Consider the following 12,020-nt stretch of genomic DNA (forward strand, 5'->3'; position numbering starts at 1 on the left):
TCATGCAAACAAAGCTGCAGAGCAAATCAAGTAATTGAACTGATATCCCTTAAAACCACTAACAAGTGCTACTTTTATTTAAATATCTTCCTCATCTCTTCCAAAAAGGAGGGAGAGAAAGATTAGTATTTTTACGTGCTTAGGAACCCATGCTGTCACTTTCACTGAAGGTTGCCTGCTGTAGGAGCCTACCAGGGACAGAACGCACTGCACTGTGACTCCGCTCCCACATGACCATGTCTTATGTGTGCTGGAAATCAGGAAGCTGAAGAACTCCTCTGCAGTGAGTCCGCCCATAAGAACAATACAGGTTCCCAAAGAAGCCATGGGGCCTCTGCAATGCATCTTTATGGAAACCTGCACCTCTTACCAGGCTTAGCAAGGTACTATATCTCTGGTATCTGAAGACTCAATGTCTAAAATCCCATTTACCATTCAAAACAACAAAGGTTCTCTTTCATGCAAAGCCACAAGATACCTTTATCTATCTGCTGCTTGACAAAGGAGCACCTGTAGCTGCTGCTGAGAAGTAAGCAACATTCTTTCATCCCAGCGTCCATGCCAGTCCCCACAGCTGCATGCAGAAAGACAGGCCACTGTACTGTCCTGCATGGGATATTGCCTACATACCTGCAGACTTAGCAGGGATGCCAGGGAAGGAATATCCTAGAAGTCAGGACAATTTGCAGATGTTACAAACAGAATATACAAGCAAACATGATTTGGCAGTCAGGGTTTGGCTGCTCGCTAACAGTTGCATAAGTCTCTGATCCAGGAGGAAGGCAGGGATGATGGTCAGGGCTCTCAAAAGCACCCAGTGAAGCATTTCCAACATTTTCTTTGAAGAGAGGACAACTTCCTTCATTTTCTGAAATGAATACCAAAATGCAAACGGAAGAGCAGGAGAATTGTTGCTTCTGACAGGAGCTTGTAGAGCTGATTTGTAATCTCACATCCAGGCACCTGACAGCACCAACCACACTAGTCTCACATACACACATCTGGTGCCTTGATACTAGAGCACTATGAAGCTGAGTGTACTTGGCATCACATGCTAAGGTTGCTGGCAAAAGCATCCCTACATAGATTCAATACTTTGTTTATCAACACTGTAGGGATGTTTCTCAAGATGGCTTGGCCGTTTGAATCTCTCTGCATCTTGAGCACACATTTCTGGCTGCAGTGGAGAAGTATGGCCAATTCTGGCTTATAATTGGGATATCTGAGTTGTCAGCTCTTTCTCAGAAGGAATAATGCACAATGGTGACTGCACATTCCAGGTGAGAGCCTCTAAGGAATAAGATTCAGTGTTATCTAAAAACTCATTACCAAAAGCCTGTGAACTCCTGGCAGAGCACTCTCTGCAGGATCTCTCATGCTAACTCAACATGCAGAGAGGCAGGAGGGTGTGCTTGGGTGCATATCAGTACCAGGAGCCACACAGTGAAGATAAATTCTTTTTATGCTGACAGGAGGGCGTTTCTGCCAGCAGCATCAGCTGGCTCAGCATCCCTCATGCTCTGATTTGCTCTGGGAGCTGGCAGCTTGAGGCATGATATGCAGCCAGTTCTCTGTGGCTGCTTCATTCCCCAGTGCTCACTTGTGCTTTGGGTATAGGAGGCTCTGGCCCTCACATGAGGACATTTCACAGCAAATTTATATCTGAAAGACAAAGTTGCTGCATGACATGCTGCTGGGATGTCCCCACCTCCTCTTCTCTAACAGCAAACAGATGAATATTCAGAAAGCCTGGAGGCCACTGCACTGATGCCATCAGGCATAGAGAGAGTCTCCTTTTTATAGGCTCTTGTTACATCCCAGAAGAGTTATAGTACTAAATGGTAGCTGATGATGCCCTGCCTTCCAGGAACGGCAGGGCAGAAGAGAATTCCCAGCGTCCCTCCTTCAGGAGCCTCCAGCACTCTGTACTTCAGTGCAGGGCTAAGCACTGACCATGACACTGCCAAACGGCTGTTTTGCTTCTATAGAAATCCCAGTTACAGAAAATGTAATGGTACAAACATGCTGATTTCTTCTTGCAGCACGGTGCACAGGCCTTTTTGGCACTTCTTTTCTCTTCTTTCTTATCTCACCTTGGTTTCTGTAGCTACCTAAGCTGAGCTCCTAAAGCTCCTATTCACTTCAGATGCAGCTCAGCTCTGCTCTACATCCGGGTTTCCAGGTACATGGGAAGTGGAGCAACATAGCTGTAATCACTATTGAAGAAGCAATGCTCTTTTCTCCTCGTTGCTACATCACAAGGCTTTAAAAGTAAATAAGTATGTGAGTGAATGCACCATGACTGAAGCTTGTGTGAATACAGGCATGTATGCAATAGTCTTCCCATCCCCCCACCCACTCTATAGGTGCAGAAAGAAGAGAGCAGTGTTTGTTAAAACTCGCCAAAATCTATTTACGCAGCAGTAGAAGAAAGAGATATTTAAAACACAAGACTATGGCTACACACAGATGCACTCAAAATGAGTTATTCTTAACATATGCCTCAGCTCCTTAGCATGTCAGCTCCTGGGCCCATCAGTTGTGTTTAATTCTGGATAACGCTGCTGCCTCCGTGAGGGATTTACAGCAACAGAGGGAGAGCGAGAGAGAGGTACAGCAAGTTCAGTCAGCAAAACACAAGTGTTCCTCCCCCAGTTCCCCAAGTCTGCCAAGTCCCCCTGCTGCTTTTACTCCCTAGTCACTTACTGAAGACCATGGCTTGCTCAAGTACCACTCTTCCTCCTCCCTTCCCAGCCACCTGGAAGTTCCTGTCTCCACCTAGTTCAGTATTTCCCTTGATCCCCAGGGACCACATGCATTGCTTTACATGTGTGTGCATGAGGTAGCTCCTAGATGGCCATCAGTGAGCTAGTGCCACGATGTCAGCACAACATGGAGGGACTGATGAGTGCAAGCCCTATGCAAGTCAGTGGCTCTTTTCCTGCAGGAAGCAAGGAGGGAAAAGTTGGTAGCAAAGGGCTGAAAGATATAGTTAACATCAGTGTACTTCTCCCTCCTGATGGAAGTAGGGCACCTCAAAAGACAAGGAGGTGAGCAAAGCTATTTCTCAGTAGGTTTTTTAGGAACCCTCATTAGAAGATTGTTTTTTTTTAAAAGAGTTGAGGAATCTGTTGCCCTTTGGGAAATACATTATACAGAGTGAGATTAACAATTCCCCCGAAAAGCTCATTTTTTTTTTGTTTGGATACACTCTTACAAAGGGTAAAGAATCTATTTCAGTGCTGGCCCTGGAAGAATAATAATTGCGACAGGTTGATAAACAAATTGGAGCTTGGAGCCACTGTAAGGAAGAACAAGAAGAAGGAATGTAAGAGGAGAAGAGAGGAGGAGAAGAGAAAGATGCTGTGTGTGTGTGAGAGAGAGAGAGAGAGAAAGAGAGAGAAGAGAAAGAAGGCAAAGGGACAGAAAACACAAGAAAATAGAGTGAGAAAAACAAAGGAAAAGGGAAAAAGAGAGAGAGAAGCTGTTCTCAAACATAACAAGCTAGGAGAAACATTTTTTTCCTAAAAATCCCAGTGTCTTTAGTCCCATTGCCTTCAGAAGTGCAGCAGAACAAACTTGGAAATGTAGGAAACCCAAATATCTTCGAATAATTTTTGCTTGTAGCTCCAGTTAGAAATCCTTAACATCTGACCACTCTGCCCCAGGAGTGAATATTATGAGTACTTTACAGTTGTAAAACATACATCTGAGTCATGCGCCTTAGCTATTAAAAGCATTAAATAATACAGCTAATTTTAAACGCCACTTGATGCTGCTATAGAGATGCAAAGGAAGAATAAAAGAACCTTTTGAAAGAGAGAATTCATGGAGCATCTTGAGGAACTCCCTTCTCTCTGCTCCTCTAGAGCCTGGGCAGGAATTCCAGAAGGGAATAAATACCCCAGTGCCTTTATTCAGCAAGTGGAGAGTTTTGTTTTTCTTTGTTAGGAGTTGGCAAACATGTCTTTTCTCTCCCTAGAATTAATTTCTAGGAAATGTGTTCTGGGGCTTAATAAATTACCCTTTCTTCCTCCAAATGGAACCTTCCAGAGAAAATAGAAAACCATGTGGGCTTGGTCTCCTTGTTTAGATCATCATAGGTTTCTGTAACTGTTCATTTCTTTGTAGCTTTTCATTAAGCAGGGAGATGGAGCGCTGCTGATTCTGAGGCAATCTGCATTGGATCCCTGGCTATTCAGTCATACTCAAATGCCCTTCTGATCATAGGTTAGAATTTAATGTCAACTAAATAAGCCATATGGGATCAGGTCTAACATATTTTTGTCCTTAGTTGCTTTCATTGTTTATAATTATTCCTCTGGACCTGGTCTAGGAAGACTGCAGTAAAGGGAGCAGTACACATTTGCTCTCATCTCAGGCCAGAAGCTGATGATTTATGGCCTGAGAGGTACAGAAGGGCAGGTCAGTGGGTGCCCACACATTCACACGTGTGGAAAGGTGACAGTAGCCTAGAGGATTGAAATTTATGATCACTTCAGAAGTATGCCAATGAATAGAAGCTTCATAATAATATTTAGAACTAGACCCATATATATAGATTTATGAAACCATTGAAGTAAAATACAAATAGTCAACAATTTATGAGGGTGTGGGGAAATATATCATTAGAGTAAGGGTGTACCATATAAACTTATCAGCCATTCCAGAATTTACAGCCACATATAGGAAACTGCTATTAAAGCAAGATTGAAGGCCTATCTAATCATATGTCTGCTTTTGAGTGAAATCACTACCAGTGCAGCAGTGACTGGGGCAACCTTACAGCAGTCATGCCAGCCTGGCTACCCCTGGTATGAGAGCTCAGACAGTGGAAAGCCAACAGCAGCACAAACTCTACCCCACATCACCACGAGGGTGGCAACCAGGGGGAATCAGGTGGATGAAGGATTCATTGGTTCCTCCAGACTCCTCAAGGGTGCAAGTAAACTGAAACTTCAAATCAGACAGCTCTTTTATCTCATCCCCACACCACTAAAATGAGTTCTTCCTAAGAGGTCATGTTCACCTTTCTTCTCCTTAAAGACAGGAAGTGGGTTGCAAGAAAAGAAATAAATGAAGTAATGAACCAGCTCCCAAAACACAGGTACTGAAGAAGGGCTGAAGTCCAGCACAAGAACAGGAACAATATCTTTATACATGGATATTTTTCCATGTAGATTTTTGGTACACTCAATCTTTTTCCCACACTTTGGCATACATATGTACATACATATGTACAGTTCTAATTTAATGAAGCATTATGTGAGAAATTGAATTATAATAATTCACGTTGGCATTCCAGCCATTTTCACCAATGATTACCTATGGAAAACAGTCTGTTAAGGACTTTAGTCATAAGGAATGATCCCAGAAGGACTTCAAAATGACCTTCAAGAGATTGAAGTAAAATAATTCAATATGTGTATATATATATATATATATTTACAAAATAATTCTATAATTACATATATTTAAGTGTGTGTATATATATATATATTATGTATAGAATTATTTTACTTCTACTCTCTCTCTCTATATATATATAATTTATCCCATGGACTGTAGGCTGTGTGTGAATAGTCTCAAATGGACTGTAGATTTAAAAAAACAAAAGATGCTGAATGCTTTGTGAGTGTTTGAGACCAGATTTCACGTGACGTGAGAAGCATTTATCCCAGGTATCCTCGACTCGTTATCAATTAGAAGGATTAAGCAGTCTCTATGTGCTTCACTAATCATCTTTTTAATGATTCAAAAGAAGAAAACCAGGAACAAAAAAGAGATGTAAAACGAAATTTCAGGGAGTAAAGGAAATAGAATAGCTCTACATACACAAAAGATCTGGACATTATCATTGTAGCAGGATTGTAATAGAGCACAATTAATCTTCAATGGATAAAAATTCTGTGTTGGATTAACATCAATGCTGGGAAATTTCCAGTGCTGGGGACTAATCATTTCTAAACAGCTTTGTGTAAACAGCCCTCACTGCAGGCACAGCCCTGCAAAGAGAGAATTTGAGTTTTCTCAGCCAAATTATCTGGGACACAATCTAGCTGTCCCTCCCAAAACTTTCTTTATACTTTATGGCAACTTGAAACACTCTGAAGAGCCCATGTCTCATGGACAGCCTAGTTTGCATTTGCTCAGGGTAATCTTCCTAACCCTGGAAACAGCCAAAACTTGCTCCAAGGTCAAGGCTCTGAGCAGCATGATCAGGCTAGACCTACTTGCAGCAAGGGCTTGGACATGGGGCCTCCAGAGATCCCTCCAACCCAGGTATTCTATGGTTCTGCTGCACTGTTTGAAATCCACTGCTTGGGCAAGGAAGGAGCTCCTTGGAAAGGTCATTTTGCAGCAGTCTGCCAATATTTCATCATATCCATCACTTCAGACTCTCCTACTCAGTACTTTCCCAGCAGGCATCAGTGCGATTTCTGTTCAAAAAGATTCTCTGAGATCAGGTTGTGTTTGTTGTATGGTTGATGCCTGAGCCATGCCTTAGGTGTAGCTCCTTCTTGACAGTACTGAAGGGTGAGATTCAACTCTCCTGCCTTCAGTCATCTTAAGGTCAAAGCTTAGACTATGAAGTGGAGTCAACAGAGGAAGACAAAAAAAAATCTAGCAGAGAATTTGTCCCATTTTAAGACAGCAGGGCTAAACTGCCACCTGGAGGTGCCTGCTTCCTTCCTCTGCTGGAGAGGCAGTGTTTCTGGACTGGGTTTCCAGGCACCTTGCATTACAGGAGATGAATGTCCACTCCTCAGGCAGACAAACATAAAAAAAGTACTGGATGTAAATGTGCCAAATCTCTCTGTGACAAACGTCTGCAAGCTCAGCACTGAAACCTTTGGCATTTGATACCCATTGCTAAATAAGAGAATTCTCCTCCAGGGCACCAAATATTGGACTTGCCACTAGAATGAGAATAGCAAGAGTCAAGCAGACCGTCTCTGCGTGATGTGATTGCAACTCCCTTTATTACCTCGTCCATTGTGGACTGTTTTTGTTCTGCTTTGTTACTAGCCTCTAAGAATACATGCGCTTTCTTTTCACCAAATGTGCATAACAAGAAACTGGATGTGGAGCATCCAGTATTAACTGATCCCTAGAAGAGGATAGAAGAGGAGCCTGAACTTTTCGGTTCCCAGCTGGACTTCTGTGAGCTACATTCCTTCTAGCAAGAAGGTAGTGGTGCTCGCAGAAGCAGACATTTGAAAGCAGGAGAGCACAGTAGTACTGTATACTATTCTGTATATACAACTCTTTTCCTTCAGCTGTTTTCCAGCCACTACACATGAGACTTCAGCATTACTATTCCCATTTCACAGAAAGGACAGTAGTGGTGAAGAATGGGAAGGGGAAGACAAGACAACCACACACCCAAGTCTAACTCCAAAATCATCACTCAGAACTGAGTTTGCTGCAAAATCTCCCCTAGCTCAGGCTGTGTTTAACTCTACTCCCTCCATGGCTGAGAATGAAAGGGTTTTTAGCTTAGAGTTTCAAAGTGAAAACCATGGACAAATATGTGTTAGGAAAGAGCAACAGGTAAAATAAACAAGTAGCTTGTCTCAAGTGGTCTGTGCATCGTCTAAAGAAGTGTTAGATTTCTTCTTCCAATATAGAATAACGGATTAAAACAAATGCAAACAGCACACAATGCAATAAAAAACAAATGCTCCATTTTCCACTTCTTTTCTGCTACAGCTGTTTGTTTTAAACATATAAAGATTAAGGGAACAGTCTTGAATTTAATTAAATCCCAAAAGAATTAATGATATTTATGCATATTAAATTTTTAAAGGCACTTGTGGCTGTTCAGCCAATCACTCACTGGACTGTCATAACATGCCTTCCAACCTTAATTTAAATTAGAAAGAAGAGACTCATGGAAAAAAATGTGCAGACAGTAACCTTTTCTTTGCATATATGTTTAAGAGATAAATGCCCATCTAGCTTTAAAAGGCAACAGATCTAATAAATGTCCACGTCATTATAATTCAACAGTGGGAAAAAAAAACACAAACTGATGTTGCAAATTTTGAAGCCTCTTCTCTAAGGAAAATAAATGCAAACATCAATTCAAATCTATTTTAGAGAGTTTATAGACAGAACATCAATGTCTTAACACAGAAACTCCCAGATTATTCCAGATGAAAGGGCTTTCCCAGAACTGTGATGAATAGAGGGTCATCTCTGGAGCACAGTGGGAAGACACAGCCTTTCCCCTTTCTCTATCCAGGTCATGTCTTCCTTTAGTCCTGTACTGTCAGTAAGACAACAGGTAGATTTGGATTTGGGTCTCTGGCAAAGATCTCTCAGTAAGAAGAAAAAATGCTTTCTCTGCTCTTTTTGCAGTAAATCCATTGTGAATCTGAGTAAGCTTCTGGTCCAAAGCTAAAATCTCTGATTTTTTTTCTCTTGCTACCAGGTTGGCTCTAAATGCAGGCTACAAAGTGATAAGGCCTTCTTTTCTTCCGCTCTGCTTATTTTTTTTTCCCCTTGTGTATCCAACATTTTGTTATCTCAGCTCATGGTCATCTTTCCCACCGCAAACAACGGACTCCTCCTCCCTTCATCTCCTGAACACTAATGATAGGTGTTTCCCATTCCATCTACCTCTCAGCATTGCCATATGCTATAAAGCAAATAACCTTGAAAGCTCAATAAAATATAGCTTCTTGCTAAATAAAAATCTCCAAGTATTGCTCCTTCTCTCACAAGTAATTTTGTTGACTTCTCAAGGATTCAGACCCTGTTTAGAAAACCATTTATTTGGCTTTGTTTAAGCGCGTGTTTATGGTTTATGGTTTATGGTTTATCAATGAGAATAGGAAAAGACCCAGCCGTTAAGTACTGATGTGCTCCTGTTTGTCAGACTTTTCTACCTTACTCGCTAAGAAAACAGTCTTTGCCTGGTGCTTACCTATCAAATACTCCAGCCAGATCTGGTCTTTCTCTGGCTCATAGGGTCGGCTGAAGTCAATCTGGATTTGGAAAGGCTGTCCTCGACGCACTATCAGCTTGGGATTGTAGTACTTGTCGGTGTGGTGCTGCTGCTTGTTGATCTCATTGGGTTCTTTGAACATATGAATATCCACAACACGCAGGTAATCTGCAGAGGCACATCAATGAACAGAAAGCAGTCACATTATGGACATCATCAGCATTAGAAGCCCTGTCCCTCCCCTCTCCAGTTTTGCTCCATCAAGAAATGCAAGAGTGTGCTGGATCTGTTTGGGGCTAGCACCTTTCTGCCTGAGCAGGGTTTTATGGGCTGAAACTTCTTCACCTACTTGCTGCTTTTGCAGAGGACATAAGGTTCTCACAAATGGTGAAAGCAATGACAAAAAGGGCAGGTTCTAACGGGTGGAAAGCTGAATGATGCCAGGAAGAGCTGTGCTCTGTCCTTCCTTTTGCATCAGCTTTCTGCAGGTCTGGGCACAATCAGGGTCTTTGACAGCTGTGGCTCCATGTAAAATGCATATTCAGAGGGATTTTTTGATGCTTAAGTACATACGTTAATGTTTGTAAAGCACGACTGCTACCAAGTGCTGCAGAGCCTGAGAGGCTTTAATGATCTTGCTTTCAGCTGTGAGCTTGGGTGCCTGTATTAAATAAGGCTTTGGTGTATTATACATGTCTAGACTCAGCTTCTCAGAACACCTCCACTGCTATTAGTATCTTTTATGAAAACTCAATATGACATTATAGTATGCAATTACAGTATAAAGTCATAGTCAAATAGCAGAGGGTATCTATAACATGCACAAGCAAACTCACTCCCTTCAAATCAGGGCTATCTAAAGGGTTATAGCTGTCAGCATTTGGCTTGCTCAGCTCATGACCAGCGTGTGGTGGCACTTGGATAGCCAAAGGCACTTGCAGTCACCACCAACTATGTGACTACCATGCTGAGAAACTGCACAGTGGAAGCCTTCACACACAACAGCTCCGTCCCTGTACACACTGAAGCTGTACCCAGTAGCTTCACAGCCAGTTCCTTGTAACAGTGAGCAATCATACAGAACTGAACCAAACATCATTCTTCCTCCTTCATGCTTGGACAGATAATCATGAAAATTCTGCCAGGAGGCCCATTATTGCCATGAGGAGAGAGACAGAGAAGTAAAGCTTGATTTGCAGCTCTCAGCTTGCAGTTCCAGGTGCTGACAGAAACCAGCCAATTTCTGCATTTTATAGTGACAAATACAGAGCCAAACTCATGGCTGGCAGGAAGAGGAGCACACTTCCAGCAGCTGGCAGAGCTGTGTGTCCTCACATGGTGGCTCATTTGGCCTGCTGCTGAGTACACTGCGAGCACGAGTGATACACTCAGCAAATGAGTCGGATAGTCAAGTCACTGGCAGCTAAACACAGCCCACTGCACAGAACCTCAGAACACAGCTCTGCAGGCAGCTTTCTCCTGCAGGCAGGAAGCCACAGCAGGCAAGAAGGCTCTGGGCAAGGTAAAACTTCATGGCAGTGTTGTTGTAACTCTGTGCTCAATTCTCCAGGCTTCTGGAATAACTTCTGTAGATCCCCACTGGCCTTAGTGTTGGCTGGAGCTACAGAGATGGATCTTGTGTGAAACTTCAAATGCTTTTTGCTCAGAAATAATTTCTCAATGTGCCTCTATGAAATAGGGAGCGTTTTCACCTCCCTCCTTGCAAAACTTACCCACACACACTCACAAGAATGCTGACAAAGGTCATAATTAAATTATGCAAGGCAGAAATTTCCTGGAGGGCTGTAAAAAGAGAGCACAGGAGAGCCTCTGCTGTTTTCTCTCCCTATCTCTCTTAGGCTAGAAACATCCCATGTAAAAGCTGCACATCACAGCTCTGTGAGAGATCTAACCATCAGTAAGTTTGGCTCAGCTTCTCCCTGCTTCCAGGGAGGCATAAAAATTCTTTTGAACATTTGTTGTGTTTTCATCTCATGCTCTGAAACAAAAGGCAAGAGACCCTGCCCTTCCTTTGCAAGTTAACCCCTTCAAGGAACTACAAAGCTCAGCCACTCTGGGGTGTCAGTTCAGCTTTTGCTTCATTTTTTTCCCAGGACTTTACAAGGCTGCTGTCAAAACACAATCATACACATCTGCACACAACACATTTCTCTCTCGGTGTTAAAATGAACTTCTTTGAGCTCGTCAGATGAAGATGACCTGTGACTGAGCCTGTGCTAATTACAGTAATGGTAATTAGAGAGGACAAAAGTGAGCAGGGTAACAGGATACACAAACATCTTCACCAGGGTAGGGTGAAGTAATCAAAAGAAAAGGTCCACGCGCTGCACACATTGCTGCCTGTCTGTTTGTGAGGGATGGGTGGACATCAGGGGTCTCCTTTGAAGTCAGATCTATGTGATGGTTTGTCACAGCCTCATCCACTATTTAGTGCAAGTAGGCTTCCTGTGCAAGAGCTAGCAGACTCATGTTTTCTTAAAGCTTTTGTAATGTGGAAATTGAGGTGAGATGATAAGAAGAAGTTCTTTACTCAAAGGGCAGTGAGGCAGTGGCATCAGCTGCCCAGAGAAGTTGTGGTGCATCACCCCTGGATGCTCAAGGCCAGGCTGGATGGGGCCCTGGGCAGCCTCCACTGGTGATGGCAGCCCTGCCCACAGCAAGAGGTTGGAACTGTGTGGCTTTTAAGGTCCCTTCTAACCCAAGCCATGCTACAAGCCTATGATTCTATGTTAACCTTGGTTGGAAATGAATAAACGAGCACAGTCTTGTGCTGCTTTTCAATTCCAAAAATAACCAGCAATCATCAGGTTTTCTTGGAGGACAAAAGAGAAAGGATTCCGGGTTACATACCAAGGAGTTTTTAAAGGAGGTGATGGTCTCTGCCAACAGGGGATGTACGATTCCCTGGCAGTCCCCACGCTTAGTAAAGGAGGCCATGTGGGCAGCCTGTAGGCTGCGGAGCCCCAAGGCTGTGTCCTCCCACCGAGCCGTCTGCGTGCGTCAGGCCCACTTATAACAGTGTGGGGAGATGAGGTGGCTAGGAAGA

General features: G+C 43.0%; 1 protein-coding gene across 3 annotated transcripts in view; it reads right to left on the reverse strand.

Moving 5' to 3' along the window:
- The window catches only part of F13A1 (coagulation factor XIII A chain), a 71,685-nt gene that overhangs the window by 42,115 nt on the left and 17,550 nt on the right, over positions 1–12,020 (reverse strand). For all 3 annotated transcript variants that reach the window (XM_052697868.1, XM_052697866.1, XM_052697867.1), the window contains one exon: positions 8,933–9,121. In XM_052697868.1, coding sequence (XP_052553828.1) covers positions 8,933–9,121 — 189 coding nt within the window. The remainder of the gene's footprint in view (positions 1–8,932; positions 9,122–12,020) is intronic.

This window comes from Tympanuchus pallidicinctus, unplaced genomic scaffold, assembly GCF_026119805.1.
Source record: "Tympanuchus pallidicinctus isolate F22 unplaced genomic scaffold, pur_lepc_1.0 scaffold31, whole genome shotgun sequence".
NCBI classification, from domain to species: domain Eukaryota; kingdom Metazoa; phylum Chordata; class Aves; order Galliformes; family Phasianidae; genus Tympanuchus; species Tympanuchus pallidicinctus.